At 38.6% G+C, this 19,813-nt stretch overlaps 1 protein-coding gene across 4 annotated transcripts in view; it reads right to left on the bottom strand.

The window, feature by feature from the left end:
* The window catches only part of cpeb3 (cytoplasmic polyadenylation element binding protein 3), a 90,952-nt gene that overhangs the window by 43,287 nt on the left and 27,852 nt on the right, over positions 1 to 19,813 (bottom strand). For 3 of the 4 annotated variants that reach the window (XM_033033611.1, XM_033033610.1, XM_033033612.1), the window contains exons 4-5: positions 16,240 to 16,299; positions 256 to 279 (exon numbers count right to left, since the gene is read on the bottom strand). In XM_033033611.1, coding sequence (XP_032889502.1) covers positions 256 to 279; positions 16,240 to 16,299 — 84 coding nt within the window. The remainder of the gene's footprint in view (positions 1 to 255; positions 280 to 16,239; positions 16,300 to 19,813) is intronic. The other variant, XM_033033613.1, reaches the window with a different exon arrangement.

Here is a 19,813-nt window from a genome sequence, read left to right as displayed (position 1 = left end):
AAGTTGTCTATTTCCTTTGCTCCATAGATGCTGCCTCACCCACTGAGTTTCTCCAGCATTTTTGTCTACCTTCAAACCATTTGATGCTCACTTTAGCTTTTAAGGTCATTCCAAGAGGGCAAGAAAGTAAATCAAAATTGCACCAATTCACCAAAAGTTAATAAAAGCAACTGGAAACTGTTAATCAGTCCAGTATAGCACTGAAATGTTATTTGATTGGAAAAGCAAACACTTGAGTATTAAAAATTACTTTACCTCTTCTTCGCCCAAATGTCCTTGCTGCATGTAAACAAAGAAAAAATTGGTAGTCCTGTCACGTATTAAACATTGCAAATCTTTTTATGAAATGTGCACAAAATTCAAGTGACACGAAGCTGTTCATTGTCAAAACTACCTGTGGCTCAGCTCGGGTACTTTTTGGAAGTGTCACAGAAATACAGGAAAAATATTTTTCCCCGTACATTTTAACCTCTCTCATCAAAATAATGTTGGAGCTGCTTTGTCAAATGGTTTGTCAAATGCAACAAATAAACTGTGTTAGCAGAGGCTGTCAGCACGGCTACAATTGTTTTCCTCTATTAAAGAAATTTCTCAAATATTCACGTGTGCTTCTTCCAGCTAGCCTAAAAATGATCGAGTGTGCAACTAAACAAATACGTAATGGCCCTGTCCCACAGTATGAGTTCATTCCAAGAGCTCTCATGAGTTTGCCCTGATTCGAACTCGGAGATTTACGGTAATGGCCACTCGTTGGTATTCGGGGCTCTCGTGGACATTTTTCAACATGTTCATTCTCCGTGCTTACCATGAGTTTGATTTTTTTTAAACTCGGGAGAGCTCTTGGAATGAACTCGTACCGTGGGACAGGGCCATTATATTAGAGAAATCCTGTCCTCGATCTCTTGTGCCATCATAATTTCTGTGGAATTAACTTTAAATCTTACTACAGAATGAAACAACTTTGAACTTGAAAATAAGACCTAAAACAAAATGGACTTATCTTGATTAAATCAATTTTATAATTATTCAGAATAGCACTATGTTAAAATTGGGCAAAGACACATTTAAAAATTAATGTAAATACTCCTGAATGTCACTAATATCTTCTTGTGATGATATCAATCCAAGTTGCTTGTGCAGGTGTGTACAGGTCCCGTATCCCTAGCAACCTAAAGCAATGGTTCTTGCCTCATCATTCAAGGTATGTATTCAGCAGCTCACTCCTACACCTTTGCTGTATCAATGCAAGGAACCCAGACTTTGCAATCTTTAAGGCTTTGCAAGCACATTTTACCCTTAAATTAATATTTGTTCATAAGGTAACAGCGCTATTGGTACCTGTACAAAGCACCACCCTTGCTGGTTACCTTTCCATCTCAGAATGATTTAAGTACCCAAGATTTCACTGAGAAATTTTAATTCCGTGAACATTGGCCAGATTTTTAAGGTAATCCAGAAAGGGTTTCACCAATGAGACAAATGTATTCTAACATATAGAAAGGAATTATAATCTTATAATTCATTTGGGTATTCCACAAACAATTTACTAAATGAGAGCCCTGCATCATTTGATTTCACATATTTAAACGTGATTCATCATAATAATCAATTTAGTTCAAATCTAACATGGGTCTTGAGTGATAAAAAGTAAACCAATGTACTTTTGGATTATTCTTGAGCAGGGTGTGCTTTCAAAGATAAACTTACCGTATTATAGAATATTTTAAATGCAATTAGCACTGATCTGTGGAATAGGTCAATGATCAGCTCATAAACCAGATTCTTCCCTTGCAGGCTCCTGCATCATGGAAAACAATGCAATTCAATCTCCTGCTCTTTACTTAGGACTTCCCTGGGTTATAAATTTTGAATTGATTTAACTCCATACTCAGAGAAGCAGGACTGTAGTTCACCCATAAACTGTTTATCAACCTTGACCTCCTGGCTGCTACATTAAGTAATACAAATGATTGCAAGATCATCAGAGATCAATGTTGGTAGTTCACAAACATACAAGTTACAGAGGAATTCATTACTTTAAACTTAATTTACATCATTTTATTTTACTGTAGTCTAAATGGGGATAATGGAACCATCTCAAATTGTTAAGTAGAAAACGGAAATGATTCTGTCATCTCCATTAACCCTTCCTCTGGATCGCACTAATTTCTCTTTGCCTGTTCCATCTTCAGGCTAGTTCACTTTACACTACTATCCGCTTTGTCATGTAATCCCAAGTCCCAGCCAACACCGACACGTAAAGGTAGAAATAGCTGTTTCTGTAGATCTATGTGAATTGATCATGTATTGACTGACCTCTGTTCACTATGCCTGTATGCGTGCATATTGCCAAAACAACTTTTATTTGCATTAATAACATTCAAAACAAACCTTAACTTCTTTCAGATTAAAATGTTCTATTCAAGTAAATCTCTGCCTGTGCTGAGATGCTATCTCTGGTAGGATAATCCATAGGGAACAGACAAGAATAAATTGAGTGACCAGATCATCAATTCAGCAAACCATCCCAAAATGCTTCAACAAAGAAAAAGATCCGAGCCCTGTATCTCGTGGGTAGATTTGCGGAGGCTTTAAAAGCGTGACATCAAAAGATGTTTTTAAAAGAAGCAATGAAAGAAAGCATGCAAAGGGAGTTAGGAAGGGATTGCGAAAGAATAGAGCCATGGCCCTTGCCAACAAAGGCACAACAGAAGACAAGTTGTATGAAGGGTCAGGTCCAATGCCTTCAAAATATTGGAAGGGTTTAAAGATATTGATGGTTATAGGGGAGAATGCTCCATGGAGATAAAGGGATAGCAACATCTCAGTTTGTGACCCTGCGTCAGATCCTAAGGAGTCCTCATGCCGGGCTGTATGTAGACTATCCTTTCACCTCCCCAGGTACTGCCTGACCCGCTGTATTCCTCCGGCAGTTTGCATTTTGCTGCAGTCTCTTGTGTGGGAACAGATTTGGATGTAGAATTGGGGGAGCGGGGAATGTGACAACATTCTATAGTTTTGTACAACAATTGGAAAGAGTGACGGGCAGGTACAGGAAGACATTTAAGGCACGGCGATGATCCTCATTATTCAATATTATTCCCATTTACATTTCACAGACATTTTCTGAACCAAAGGAATTAGCACTCAATGACTCCTGAAGACTATTTGGAAGTTATGGAGAAAGCAAATTCTGGTCTCAACATATGTAGAGGTTAGAATTTTTGGATACATAGACCAATGTAACACCGTCGCTTGAGAAAGTAGATGGATAGCCCAATTTTAGGTTAGATAGATAACATAAGTTGTGGACAAAATCAATCTAACATTCAAGTTAAATATCACATGAAGAAATCTGCTCAGATCTGCTGACCTTTAGTGCTGACTGGGCAGCGACCCACACCACATGAATACACCGAGTGACATCCAACCTTGCTCTCCAGTTAAGTATTTGCCACAGGTGTCGGCTGTACTATTGGACTCCAATGGAAAATATTTTGGCTCGGGCAGACACAAGTGTAGCAACCATTGAAAACCATGTGAAGAAACAGCTCGTCACAGAACAAGTTCCAGATCATCTCATTAAATTCTATTCATTGTTTTTAAGTGTGCACAACCATATATTTTTCAAATTTAGAAGTCACCGGATTGATAGTCAGTAAGACAGGGGGCATCATCTCACTGACACTCAAAATTATTAGGGAGATTGAGTGACAATTTGTGCTGGGCTGCACTGCACTGCAGTGCACTGACTGCCTGGAAACTGGTTCCTAAAGTAAGATGGTAAATGGGATATCAGGGTCAGACAAATAGTTAGTTTTGGTGACCCACTGGAAGATCTGGCCCCAAATATTTGAATAAAAATTGGCTCAAACAAAAAAAAGGGGGCTGCCATGGATAAGGGACAGAAGTTTAGGGGTAACATGAGGGGGAACTTCTTTACTCAGAGAGTGGTAGCTGTGTGGAATGAGCTTCCAGTGGAGGTGGTGGAGGCAGGTTCGATTTTATCAATTACAAATAAATTGGATGGGTATATGGATGGGAAAGGAATGGAGGGTTATGGTCTGAGTGCAGGTAGATGGGACTAGGTGAGAATAAGTGTTTGGCACGGACTAGAAGGGCTGAGATGGCCTGTTTCCGTGCTGTAATTGTTATATGGTTATATGGAATATAATCCATACAAATTTTCATAAATGTTAAGATGACAATACCCAAGAGGTTTGTTACAAATATTGGAACAATCAGTATATATTGCAGATGGATAAAAAGTTGGTTGACAGACAAGATCCAGAGTGAGTTACGGTAATTGAGCAGAGTTGGAGATGGAAAGCAGGGTCAGAGGTTGGTTATTCTGGGCGCAGTGCTGGGTCTAACTTTCTTCTGTAAAAGTGCAGCCAACTATTGACTTCCACTGTATCCATTTCCACATAAACGTGAAATTTGCTGATATCGCCAAAGCAAAAAAATTGACAAACATGGAGTGTAAGCTATTTCAGTTAAATGAATGGTTAGAAAGGTGGCAGAGATAATTATGTGTTCACAAACACTAAAAAGCGATTAAAAAAGAAGAAGAAAAAAAAGATTTTTAGTAGCTCTACAGGATTTGGGCAAATTGAGCTCAGGGTAAAGTACATCATTCACTTAACCCACAAGTGCAAACCTTTGGGAGGGAAAAGAGATAATGGTATTTTCCCAGTTTTGAGGGACAGATCTAAAAAGTGAGACAATAATGATTAATTTTGCATGGCGGCAGTCATGCGACAGTTACAGTTTTTCTGAGGTCAATGAGTAGGTAATGCAACAGAGAGACTGAAGTTGCACAGAATGCACACAACATCTCAGCAGGGCACTGTCAAGAAAGGAAGGGGAAGCAGCTCCATAGCATTCACCTTGTATATGTACAATTGGGCTGATTGAATTATGTACAACGTACATAATAAGAATATTACCTTTGCTGTTAAGGTTTCTGTAGGCATAAGTGGTGATGCTTCCTGATAAAATCAAAACCTAAATAAGAAACTATATTTGTATATAATGCATCAATAGAACACACCAACCTGATCTCCCGGTGGCTCAGCACTTCAACTCCCCCTCCCATTCCGAATCCGACCTTTCTGTCCTGGGCCTCCCCCATGGTCAGAGTGAGGACCACCAGAAATTGGAGGAGCAGCACCTCATATTTCGCTTAGGCAGTTTGTACCCCAGCGGTATGAACATTGACTTCTCTAATTTCAGGTAGTCCCTACTGCCTCCTCCCCTTCTCAGCTCTCCCTCAGCCCACTGGCTCCTCCTCTTCCTTTCTTCTTCCTGCCCCCCCACGCTCACATCAGTCTGAAGAAGGGTTTCGGCCCAAAACTTTGCCTATTTCCTTCGCTCCATAGATGCTGCACCCGCTGAGTTTCTCCAGCATTTTTGTCTACGTTAGATTTTCCAGCATCTGCAGTTCCTTCTTAAACACTGTTGCATCACTGATGGAAACAACACTTGGAATAAGGAAGAAATTAAGGCATAAATAAAAAAGCAAAATTCCAGGAGCTAAATGAATTCCACAACTCAAAGCATAGTGAGTGCATAATTATCTCTGGGATAAATGTAAAAAATGGGGGAGGTTTCTGGCCACACGTGACTACAGTAAACAACCACAGAACAATGCATTCTGCAGTGTATAATAAGTGCAATCAGCCCTCATTGCTCCTTCCGTTAGCAATACTGAACTAAATCTCACTGTAAGAGCCATTCTGTTGTGAAGCATTCTGCACAGCAAAATCCTCTGACCACTACTTTTCCAAACCTCTTGCAGAAAAATTAAACTGCCGGTCTCTTCGTAAGGACATCCAGACTAAAGAAATAAATGGCCCATATTTTTGAGTACATTAAATATGCCTTAAGAGACTGTACATAAACATATCCATCCTTGGTATTGCCATTTTGCCAGCTAACAATGATGGGACCAGACCCTTACCAGCCTCAAAAGCAGTAGCCGGTTTTTAACAACTTCTAAATGCGCATTACATTCAGACAGCATCACAGTCAAATTTGGAGATCCAAATCTGTCAGCAGGTTTCATGTTTGACAGGGCACATGCTATAGAAGAGCAATTCCATTCAGAACCATCTTCAGTCGTCAGCAAGAGCCACATTCGACAAAGGAATATATCATAATTTATCACTACTACTTTATTTTACTCCATGGCCATAAAAATAATAAAAATAAAAATAAGCTTGCATTTTCTATTTAAACTACTTGCTCAGGCATTCAATGAAATTTAGAACCCAGGGTTCATCTGCATTCTATCCTAGCTCACCACTGGTATCCATTTTTGCATTACAGGTTTTCCTCTCACGATGACTATTTCTCACTTCTTTACTGTAAATTGCAACTTTTATTTGTTTAATTGCCTGAATGTGTCCTTTGCAGTCACCTCAGTTTCACAAGTTTTGTATCATCAGCAAATTTTTGATACTTAATTCTCATTCCAATAAAGCCCAGAAATCTATTTTCAAAAAAGGATTGTATATATCTAGCAACTGAAAGTATAAGTAAAAAGGCAGAAATCCAATGGATCTGAAATGTATATATACTAAACGTAGGGCATCCATTTTCAGAACGCAGTGTGAATACTAAAGCGGGGCTAAATAAATGTTGCATTTGCACGGTACATACTAAATTAACTAGCAAATCTTTATCTACAGAACATGAATATGCTGTCTGCCAGTTTTTGTCTAAAAATAAATACATATCAGTACATGTCCAGATGATTGCATAAATACATTTGTACATCATATGTAATAATCCTAACCTAATAATACAAATAAGATTATTGTTAATTCATTAACTTATTTTTTGCATCCTCTATTTCTGAGACATATTGGTTTGAAGCACTTTCTCTTGATACCATGCAAAGCTAGGTTTTTATTTTAGCGAATAGAGGGCTGGAGAAGAAACTGGACATCGCACCAACTAATTTCAGTAAGAAGGCATGTAACTTGCGCTGACATAGCACAAAGATAACTTGTCACAGGAACTTGGCCAACAAGTTAATTAATGCTCATAATTCCAGCAGTACTGATATCGCTTAGTTTCAGATTCAACGGGGTCATTTCTATTCCACTTGGCTCAGTGTCATGCTATCTCAGTGATGGAGTGGGAATGGAGTGGGAATAGAGAGATAATTGTGGCGAAAATATCTCAAATCTATTTTTGAAAAAAATGTAGAAAACATCTGGACATTTGCTTCATTACTGTTGAAAATTAGGTTCAATAAAATTTAAAGATTGTCATCTTTATAGCTTTATTTTCCAATCACACTAGATAGGTGCAGAATTAGGCCATTCGGCCCATCAAATCTACTCCGTCATGCAATCATGACAGATCTATCTCTCCCTCCTAACCCCATTCTCCTGCCTTCCACAGATTCAACACCCTCTGACAAAATACATTTCTCCTCATCTCCTTCTTCAAGGAACGTCCTTTAATTCTGAGCTTACGACCTCTAGCCCTAGACTCTGCCACTAGTGGAAACATCCTCTCTCTCCACATCCACTCTATCCAAGCCGTTCACTATTCAGTAAGTTTCAATGAGATCCACCCTCGTCCTTCTAAACTCCTGCGAGTGCCAGGCCAGTGCCGTCAAACGTTAACCTTCAATTATTTAAAAGTTATTTAAAAAAACAATGGAATTGAAAGGATTTCATCAGCAGCATTCAATAATCAGGCCCGGCAAACAGTAACTCATTAATGAAAAGTTGCTGAATTATTTATAATAATTTCCTCCTTCATTAATTATGATTCAAGGATCGCACACACACACACACACACAATCAACATCCAATTCCCAGCTTTATCTACTCAAGCATTTCATTGTGCCTGAAGTTACGCTGAGTTGGATTCAAGGTTTTTTCAATACATTGGATATCAGCTAATGCTTAGTTTTAGCATTCAGTATTGCTTTTTCTAAATCATGTCTTTTAAAAAAAAAAACACAAAATAGGTTCAGTGATAACAAGCCAAACTCCTAGCTAACAATGATCCATTCTACATTTTCCTTGATCTCCATCCCCTTTGTCTCATTTTCACACCTCACATTTCCTTATCTCTGTATCTCCCCTGATGCAGTCTGAAGAAGGGTCTCGGCCCAAAACGTCACCCATTCCTTTTATCCAGAGAGTTACATTGGATATCAGCTAATGCTTAGTTTTAGCATTCAGTATTGCATTTTGATAAGGGAACTCAAGGTAAAGGAACCATTAGGGGCTAGTGATCATAATACGATACGTTTTAACCTTTAAATTGAGAGGGAGAAGGTCGAAGTGTCAGTATTGCAGTTGAACAAGGGCGACTATGGAGGCATGAGGGAGGAGCTGGCCAAAGTTGACTGGAAAGGGACCCTGGCAGGGATGACGGTGGAATAGCAATAGCAGGTATTTCTGGTAATAATCCAGAAGATACAGGATCATTTCATTCCACTGAAGAAGAAAGATTCTAAGGAGAGTAATAGGCAAACGTGGCTGACAAGGGCAGTATAAAAATAAATAAAAGAGAAGACGTATAACATCGAAAGGATGAGCAGGAAGCCAAAGGATTGTGAAACTTTTAAAGATCAACAGAAGGTAACCAAATAGGCAATACGGGGAGAAAAGATGAAGTACGAAGGAAAGCTAGCCAAGAATATAAAGGAGGATAGTAAACGCTTCTTCAGGTACAGTATGTGAAGAGAAAAAAAATGAGTTAAGACAAATGTGGGTCCTTTGAAGACAGAAACAGATTGATTTATTATGGGGAACAAGGAAATGGCAAACGAGTTGAACAGGTATTTTGGTTTTGTCTTCACTAAGGAGGACACAATCAGTCTCCCAGATGTACTAGGGGACAGAGGACCTAGGGTGATGGAGGAACTGAAGGAAATCCACATTAATCAGGAAATTGTGTTGGGTAGACTGATGGGACTGAAGGCTGATAAATTCCCAGGGCCTGATGGTCTGCATCCCAGGGTATTCTAGTAGGTGGCTCTAGAAGTCATGGATGCATTGGTGATCATTTTCCAATGTTCCATAGATTCATGCCCCTGTCCCACTTAGGAAACCTGAACGGAAACCTCTGGAGACTTTGCGCCCCACCCAAGGTTTCCGTGCGGTTCCCGGAGGTTTTTGTCAGTCTCCCTACCTGCTTCCAGTTAGCCCAGTTAGTCTGACATCAGTGGTGAGGAAGATGCTTGAGTGAATTATAAAAGATGAAATAGGGGCACATTTGGATAGCAGTAACAGGATCGGTCCGAGTCAGCATGATTTACGAAGGGGAAATCATGCTTGACTAATCTTCTGGAATTTTTGAGGATGTAACAAGTAAAATGGACATGGGAGAACCAGTAAATGTAGTGTTCCTGGACTTTCAGAAAGCCTTTGATCATGTCCTACACAGCAGATTAATGAGCAAAATTAGAGCACATGGTATTGGGGGTAGTGTATTGACATGGATAGAAATTTGGTTGGCAGACAGGAAACAAAGAATAGGATTAACGGGTCCCTTTCAGAATGGCAGGCAGTGACTAGTGGGGTACCGCAAGGCTCGATGCTGGGACCGCAGCTATTTACAATATACATTAATTATTTAGATGAAGGAATTAAAAGTAACACTAGCAAATTTACAGATGACACAAAGCTGGGTGGCAGTGTGAACTGTGAGGAGGATGCTATGAGGATGCAAGGTGACTTGGTCAAGTTGGGTGAGTGGGCAGATGCATGGCAGATGCAGTATAATGTGGATAAATGTGAGGTTATCCACTTTGGTGGCAAGGAAGGCAGATTATTATCTGAATGGTGTCAGGTTAAGAAAAGGGGAAGTACAACGAGACCTGGGTGTCCTTGTATATCAGTCATTGAAAGTAAGCATGCAGGTACTAGCATTTAGTGAAGAAAGCGAATGGCATGTTGGCCTTCATAACGAGAGGAGTTGAGTATAGGAGCAAAGAGGTCCTGTAGTTGTACAGGACCCTGGTGAGACCACACCTGGAGTATTGTGTGCAGTTTTGGTCTCCTAATTTGAGGAAGGACATTCTTGCTATTGAGGGAGTGCAGCGTAGGTTCACGAGGTTAATTCCAGGGATGGCGGGACTGTCATATGATGAAGGAATGGAGTGACTGGGTTTATACTCACTGGAATTTAGAAGGATGAGAGGAAATCTTATAGAAACATATACAAATATTAATGGATTGGACACGCTAGATGCAGGAAATATGTTCCCGATGTTGGGGGAGTCCAGAACCAGGGGCCACAGTTTAAGAATAAGGGGTAGGCCATTTAGAACTGAGATGAGAAAAAACATTTTCATCCAGAGAGTTGTGAATTTGTGGAAATCCCTGCCTCAGAAGGCAGTGGAGGGCAATTCACTGGATGCATTCAAAAGAGCGTTAGATAGAGCTCTTAGGGCTAGCGGAATCAAGGAGTATGGGGAGAAAGCATGAATGGGGTACTGATTTGGATGATCAGCCATAATCACATGGAATGATGGTGCTGGCTCGAAGGGCCGAATGGCCCACTCGTGCACCTATTGTTTATGTATCTATATATTTATGTATTTTGTGTCTATCCTAAACTAACACATGCTTGCAACTCATTGCTACATTAAATACTATAGAAGATGGTTCTCACAACACAATGGATCTCAGGACACGCGTTATAATAAATCAATACCAATGCAATTGTTACAGGCTTCTATAAAATGAATCAACTCCAACATTCGAAGATAGTCATGGTGACACAACAGGACAACAATATTACAAAGGTTATAAATTGTGTTTTATCTTAATAAAATTTGTCATCCTCTTTCGCAGAAATGTCAAACTACATAAAGGAATGACGTCTTATTCAAGGTTGTAACAGAAGGAGAAAACTAAGCAAGTGGACATACAACTACTAAATGCAAGAAACTAAGTTCAGGCCAGATGGTAAAGACAGGCATGAATAACAGAACCATTGATAACCGCAATATAAGGATCAAGATGCTCACTTAGTTTGGCTGTGTCGAAGAAATTCAGTCATTCTAAAGACGAGAACAGCAGAAAACCTCAAACATACAAATGAAGTGAAAACTGAGTGAATACTCAAGAAAGCAAAAAGTTTAAAAGGCACGCAAATGGTTATGGGGAACGTGAAATATTCACCCATCCAGAAGCTAAATATCCAAGATTCTGTATTAAAGACAGAAAGAGAAAAACATTTTTTTGTTTCTGTTTTAACATGTAGGTAGAATGCAAAACCAGAGACCCAGAAGCAATACACAGATGCTGCTTGATCCGCTGAGTTCCTCCAGCACTTTGCGTCTTGCTTGATTCAAGCATCTGTAGTTCCATGTGTCACCGGGGACCCAAATATTGACCTTAAAGTTATTGATGACTGCACAATTCACAATGGTTTCCATATTATCTTGAGCAAATCAGCTCAGATAGAGCCACAATACAAATTGAATCAACTAAGTCGCCAGTATCTCAAGAATAGTTTGTTAGTCTATGGTCTAATTTACCATTAAAAAATAAATAATTGTTCCTGAATTAAAACATCATGATTGGCAATTGTCTTTCACGGGATTTAAACAGAATTTAAAGCAATAATCTAATTTAAGGCATTGCTCACTATTGCTATGGACTATAAAATTGAGCTTTATTTTTAAGCACAAAAGTCACATTTCGATAGAGATATGGTATCTGGTAAATGCCAATGGTATATGCCAATATGACTGGATCCAGTCTATGCTCAAACTATAACATAACTGAAGTAGTGCTCAAGCAAAATAGTACACGCTGAATCATAGCAACAAGATTTTATGACAGAGAGTAGGATCCAAATTATGCGTACTCATTTGCTGCACAGTCTGATTTTCTACAATTTAGCTATGTTTCTTGAAAGTCAGGAATATATCTGTATGCTAAAATAGGAACATGCCATATTGCTCTAGGTCCAATTACTACACATGACTAATTAATAAATCATTGTCAAATTGATGATGCTAATCGATGTGTTTGCCTTACACTGTTTCCCCTTTTATTGAGCAATATGGAGCTAAACAAAATCAAAAGATGGTTTGGATACAGGTTTCATGTCAAAGGACGCTCAATCGATGGTTCAAGCAGTCCCATGAAGGGTCCAATTCTGGTAGTACAAGTTCTGATTTCAAACCCAAGCTTGCAAGTATAGTCTGACTCCTGTATTTGGGAAGGAAATTACATTGAGATTGTTTTGAAGTGAAATAAGCCACATGCGACGGTTATGTTTAACTGTTTAAGAATGAACTGCAGCTGCTGGAAAAATCGAAGGTAGACAAAAATGCTGGAGGAACTCAGCGGGTGAGGCAGCATCTATGGAGAGAAGGAACAGGTGACGTTTCGGGTCGAGACCCTTCTTCAGACTTGTTTGGCTCCTTTATCCGTTAAGTTAATGAATCACAATGTCTGAAATAGGTTTTAAATTTCCAAGTCTGTAAATATCTTCAGCAGTAATAAACACATTTTGGAGAAAAGTTAAAAGACTATATTCTGAAATGGACTGACAACTTGAATTGCAATAAAGTACATCATAGAATCATATTTAAAGAAGCATGCACAATCAACCAGGGAGATGGTTACTAGGAGGACTCAATGCTATGAATTACTGTTAATGTTAAGAAGATCCATAGGGGAAACAGAGTAAATTAAAAAGACAAGAGCCATCAGGCCAAGATGGGCTAAGATACAACTACCAATTGGAGAGTGAAGACACCATGGGGAGAATGGCATAATGAGTCAGGGATTTACGACTGGTTTCAAGCCTCTGGCCAAATGGGAAAACAAACCACGGGGCTCATCATGGAATAAGCATATTCTCTGGGGAATATTGCTTTTCCAAAGAAAAGTTTAGTAATTCCCAGACTTCAAGGAATATAATTTGAACTATCAGTGGAAGTATTACTAATTTCTGAAGAAGCGGTCTTGACCCAAAACATCACCCATTCATTCTATCCAGATATGCTGCCTGTAAGGGGCTGTCCCACTGCGGCAACCTAATTGGCGAGTTTAGAAGAGTATAGGAGAGTTTGAAAAAAAATGTCATGTTGAAGACCTCCTTCGACTATGTTGAAGTCTAGCTTCGGGAAAATTTGACACCGAATAGTGGAGAGTGAAGACGATCTCCTTTGACCTCGTTGAAGACTCCCTTCGACTATGATGAAGACTACCTACAACTGCCTTCGACTACCTTTGATTACCTTCGACTACCCTTGATTACCTACGAATGACATGCCGACCTACTACAACCTACCTCGACTAAACTTACGAATAAAAAAAGTATAGATTTTTTCCATGGCGACCTTTTTTTACTCGCGGGCATTTTTCAACATGTTGAAAAATACGCTGTGACCTAGCTGAGGCCTCGAGTGTGCGGGGACCACTCTCGAGCATGAAGGAGAGTTACAAAGACCTCCTAGGACCTCGTGTCAACCATGCTGCAAGTATGAGTCTATGGCAAACTCGCCAGAACTCGCGGATTAGGTCGCCGCAGTGGGACAGGCCCTTTAGTTACTCCAGCATTTGGTGTCTACCTTCAGTGTAGATCAGTAACTGCAGTTCCTTCCTACACATATTACTAATTTACCATTTCTCATCACTCATAGATAAACAAGATGGACTGAAAACGTTCCCTTCTTCTACAAAATACATACTTTGTCTGATTTGTCATGATTACCGTCGCAAATTGTCCAAGAAAAAAAAAATATTCTCTCAAGTCTCATCTCTGTGGAACAAAGAGGCCTGCGTGAACAGTTTCCATTACTGAACAATTCTTTCACCAGTAAAGGGCAGAAACCCCATTAAACACTGCAGGTGATTAGTTTTCTTTTTGAGCAATTGCAGTCAACTTAATGTTCATTTGAAGTGAAAAATGATAAGTCCCATTACGTTAGAGGAAATTAATTTCTATCACAAAGAAGTGGAATACAAGTCCAAATACAATCCCTTGGGACACACCAGAAATTGCTAGTTGCATTTTTAATTTAAGTTCTTCAGCGGGTTTCTAATCATTCTTTCAAGAGATTCTTCTGAAGGTAATAGAATTCTAGTGTAGGCTAGAGTGAGAGATTGAAATTTTAAACCAGGCAAAAGCAAGAAAACAATTTGATGTCAAAATAATTATATTTTCCCCGAAGTAATTTGAAAGAACAATTATATTTTCAGGAAAAGCAGAAGAATTAAGATGCAAGTAGCCCAGGAACAGTGTTCATTGGGGTATTCAGTCATTCCAGAGATCACAGCAAGAAAGTAGAATGCAATGAATTAGGCCGGAATAGAGAAGGGATTGCCCTTACTCCATCAGAGCCGGAAGTACAAATCATCGAAAATATAAAGCATTCCAAAAAGATGATGAGAGATTCTTTCCGCCGAATCTCAAATATAGGCTCAAGATAAAGTGATGAGAGGAAATTTCTTCAGGGAATTGTGAAGCTTTGGAATTCTCCAAAAGGACTCATTATATTCAGGGAGAAGAAAACATAATTGGACTTAAAATAACTCATGCAATGAAGGAAAACAGAACTGGAAAACGGACAGGAGGCAGAAAACTAGATATTATCTTATTGAATGGTGCAGCAAACTGGAGGGATATTGCAGCTTCCTCTTGCCCCAATACCCTCATGGTGTCAGATGGTTTCTGCTGCAAGCAAATCCAAACCCAAAACTGCATTAGTTGGGGGATATGTATAACAGATATCAATCAGAATTTACGTGGGTCCTGGTTACCTCTCAGACTTTTGTGGAATAAAAGCTTGTTAGGACTGTTACAACGATTCTTGCACCACAGATTAATCACAATTCCAGCCTGATGGTGTAGACACCAAGATGGGTATTTCTCTAATGACAGACTGCATTAGCTAGCATATTAAATAATTTTAGCAACCATTGCTCTGTTGCAGTTTCCTCCAAAATAATAAGAACCATAAGAGATAATACACAGGGGCTCCAACAGCACTGTCAGAGAGGGCAGAGACACGCCCAGTGCTGCTTTGATGAAGTGATAAAAATGATTACATTTTAACAGTGTCATCATGGGACAGTAAATGACAAATGATTTCTTATGTTTAAAACATTAATGTAAGCTCTTATTATTATAGCACTTTTGCATAGCCTTTATGTATGTATTAATACATTTCCACCAATTAGTTATGAAAAAATATATATGTTTTCATAAAGTACACACCCACACAAAGACCATTGCAAGAACATGGGCATAATATCCAAGTTATTTTCCTCAACCCTCTTCCCCCAACTATTATCCTTGATTTGGACGACAAGCTACGTGTTTACATATCTATATAATTAAAAGTCTCATCTTGACCACTTCCTGTCTGCGCTGTATATTGATTTTAGAAAAAATGCTACCATATATCGCTATGATTTTTGGCCATCTTACTCAGTCCCCCTCCGCTGAGCAGGCCCCGATTGCGGAAGCCCCAAAGTGGAGAGGCCGCGCTCAGCCGTGAGAGTATTCAAGAAAGTTTACTGCCATTTATTCTTATTAATGTTTAGTGTTTTCTGAGTCATTCGTAACTGTCACTGTATGTCATGTTGTTACTTGTGGGCAGAGCACCAAGGCAAATTCCTTGTATGTGAATACTTGGCCAATAAACTTACTTACTTATATATATGGTGTGTGAGTCTGTGAGTGTGTGTGTGTGTGTGTGTGCGCGCATGTGTGTGCGTGTGCGTGAGTGTCTGTGTGAGTGAGTGTGTGTGGATATGTGTGTGTGAGTGTGAGTGTGCGTGTGTGTGCGTGAGTGTGAGTGGGAGTGTGAGAGAGTGTGAGTGGTCTCAGTGACTGAGCTGCCAGCCCAAGAATCCATTCGGCCCTCAATGTCCATACTAGCCCTCTGGAAACCAGTCCCTTTGGCCCACAACACTATGCTTGCGCTCCAGAAATTAAAAAGATCAAATATTTTTTTTTCAAATCTGTAATTGCTGTACAAAATTGTTCAACTAAAATGGACTGTACACACAATACAGAGGCATTGCATTTATTCCTTGCCAAAATTAACAACATGGGTAATTTAGTGTTAGACGGGCTTAATTTATCATATACGTTATGATACAATATGTCCAAAGTAAAATGGATCGGTGGATTAATTATTGCAAAATATACCTTTATTCAAAGCCTTCTGAATAAAGATAAATGCTCCACATTCCCACAACATAAGAAATTACCACATGAAAGAATAATACTTACTGTTATTTAATGCCACAAGATTATCTGTACCAGGGTGCGGAAAATTAAGGCCCAAGCGTCCTGTAAAATAAAAATAGGTACTTCAATTTCTTCTTTTTAAGCAATTAAAAGATGTTATTTCAAGGTTAAGCAATGTCAGTTATCCTGATAGCATTCAATCAAATTCACGTTTAACTAAAAACTGATAGTTAATGTTAATTCAGAGACAAAGATGATTCGTTCCCTCATTACATCAATATCACAATCCAAAAATCTGCACAAAAAAGAAAATATGCTTGGAAAAAACTTTAGTCCCATATTAAATACATAGTTAGGTGGTAACAAGAGATATTACTGCATCTCAACATTGATAGGATAACATGTTTAGATAAGTCCCATCTTCGCTTGACTTACAATACAAAATATTGATTTATCATTTTCTAGTCTTTTCATTTTAAAACCAATTAGAATTGCAAAAAATACAAACTCAAAATTAAAGATGTTTCCAGCAATTATACAGCCAAAAATAAAATTGAAAATGCACAAACAAAAAATATCACTACATTTATCAATGTCTGATTTACAAAATGATCCGTTCGAAGTCTATAGGCAAAGCAAGATGGAAAGATCTCCAAATGAAATTTTATTTGTTCTGATTTTGTTATTAACTGTGAATGAATGACCTTCAACTCCAATCTAAATAAAAACCTTCCACAAAGTTTTATTGGGCTCTACAGATCAAACTTCCATTTCAATGTCAGTCTGGATTCAATGCTTCCAATTTGGGGATCTGTGGGGAATTGGGTATAGAGCAGCCAGATTCATCTGGCAATTATACTAAAGAATTCATAGGGTCAGCCTGAAAATAAAAACAAAATAATTTCAACATGATTTACATCCCATTTAGAAAGTTTGATTAAAAATGGGACAACAGAACAGTATTGAGGGGGGACTTTAAATATCAAAAAAAAGTATTACATATTATCTGTAGTTTATAAAACATTATCTAAAGGGATGAGACCACACACACGCACACGCGCACACGCATTAGGTTTGCAGGGCAGATGCACTTGTTCAGCAGTGGATGCAAATTAATATGCCTGCAAATGCTTAAATTGATCAAGACAACCATGTCCATGTTTTTTTTTGTAGAAAGAAAATAGTAGATAATTGGTTTAAGTTCACAATAAATGGATGATTTCTATTCTGGTAATACAGAGAGTAACATCTGAACTTTGGTCTGCACTAATGCAGATATCAGACAATGTTCTAGGTACACTCTGGGACAGCAAGTATCATTTATAATTAAACTTTAGATTACTAAACTAAACATGTTCCTTGTTCTGCAACAGGAATGAGAGAATATTAAGAACTGTATTGATATATCTTCTTTCAGTAAATGTGGCCAGCATTTGATAGCTCCACTGCCCATGTGCAAACTAGTCAGGACAAAGTGTGCTTGAGCACTGAAGGAGGTAGACAAAATGTATTGTATTTAATAGACAGCCTGTTCTTGGTTCTTGGTTTCTTGGTCCTCCAAAATATTCCAAATGGAATTTAAACTGGAGGTGGTGGAGGGAGGACTTAAGCCAGAAAGGGTTATTGGGAAGAAAGAGCTATTTTAAATTTAGTTGCATTTGGTTGTGTAACTATAGTAGGGTGGAGATTATTCCATGCTTTAATTGTGTGGGGGAAGAACGAATTGCTGTACACATCTGTCTTTGTAGCTGGGATCACAAATTGGATCGAATGCCCTCGTCTGCTCCTAATTGGTTTGGGTTGATTTATTCTGGTAAATCATTTGGAGTGTGGTGTAAAAATGTGTACCATGAGTGAAATGGTAAAATTAGTTATTGTTATTTTGTATGAAATGCTCATAAACAAAGGGTTATTGGCTATACTTTCAAAGTTATAAATTGGCATTCACAATTCTTTTTTAAACTGTGGCTATCAAAAGCAATCCAGAATCATCCATTTAATAAAAATAGTAAAGATGGAATGCTCAACAGGTCAGGGAGCATCTGTGGAAAGAGAAACCATGTTTCTCCACTCATTTATCCACTCATTTATCTCCTCCCGTCTTGATTACTGCAACTCCCTTTACACTGGCATCAGCCAATCTTCCCTGTCCCGCCTGCAACTGGTCCAAAACGCCGCAGCGAGACTCCTGACGGGCACCCGAAAAAGGGACCACATCACCCTGATCCTGGCCTCTCTCCACTGGCTCCCAGTGCGGTTCAGAATCAATTTCAAGCTCCTTTTTGTTTACAAAGCCCTTAACAGGCTCGCCCCCACCTACATCAAAAATCTGCTTTCCCACCACACCACCAGTTCCCTCAGATCTGCCGACTTGGGGTTACTGACCATCCCACGGTCTAGACTTAAAACTTATTTCTACTCTCAAGCCTTTCTTGAGGTCCTCTGAGGGAGCGCTGTATGTATTTATGTATGTATTGTTAGATCTATGTACCATTGTATGTAGCATGTTAGTACCTGCACTGATGTAAAGCACTTTCGTCAACGAGAGTTGTTTTTAAATGTGCTATAGAAATAAAATTGACTCGACTTGGTATCAACATTTCAGATCAATGAACCATGATCACATCCGGGAAGAGTGAAAACCAAACTTTTTTTCCCCCCTCATTTCTGATGAAGGATGAAACGTTAATAACCCTGTTTCTGTTTCTACAGATGCCAACCAACCCAGAGGTTCACCATCATTTGCTGGTTTTATTTCAGATTTGCAACATCTGCAGGATTTATTTTACATTTCCAGGCCATTTCTTTGCAGTATTCTATCAGAGATACAACTAGAACTAAAAATCTGTGCGAATATTTTGGATGTCTTTCCAAACACAAAAATCCTTCCAACAAACAAGATTTGAACTTTTTGCTGTGCATTTCAGCTTCTGTCCATAATTCATCTTGGATAATATCCAAGGAAATGGAGGGGCTTCATACGATACTTCGAATTATAGTGGGCAAAAGAATGTGGCAGGTGTGCCATGTGGTCGCCTGTATACGTTGCCATAATTGCAGCCAATGCTATTCCAATCACAGTACATTAAAGATTACCCCTTTTAGTCCACAGCAGCACAATAATATGTTGTGCAAATGTATAATTTGAAATTAATGATCAACTGATGTTACACAATAGGGAACAAAGGCCAATTTTACAGTGTATTTATGCCAACAAGATACTTGACATTTATTTGAACTACAGAAACACTTTATGTTATTAATATAAGAAACTGATATAAATAAATGATTTCCTGACTTTATTCATGTTGGTTTGCAAATAAACTGTCCCATGTAATCTCCCAATTTAAGGGTTTTATCAATAATGGTATTATTTGCCAATCACCCCCCAAAAAATTTGGAATTCAGATATAAAGATACAATTTATTCAATGGCATTTATTCAATTGCATAATTTAAAAAATATATAGAGGAATAGAGGCCAAAAACAATGATACGGGACTCCACCCTTTCAAAATATTCAGGTTTAAAATTTTCCATTTAAGGCTTTGATGATTTTCATTTTCACATCTTTGTTTAATGTTTGCGCACTGTATGCACTCTCTTGAATACAGCCA

This window comes from Amblyraja radiata, chromosome 15, assembly GCF_010909765.2.
Source record: "Amblyraja radiata isolate CabotCenter1 chromosome 15, sAmbRad1.1.pri, whole genome shotgun sequence".
NCBI lineage: Eukaryota > Metazoa > Chordata > Chondrichthyes > Rajiformes > Rajidae > Amblyraja > Amblyraja radiata.
The sequence above is the reverse complement of the archived record's forward strand: the minus strand, read 5'-3'. Positions and strand labels throughout refer to the sequence as shown.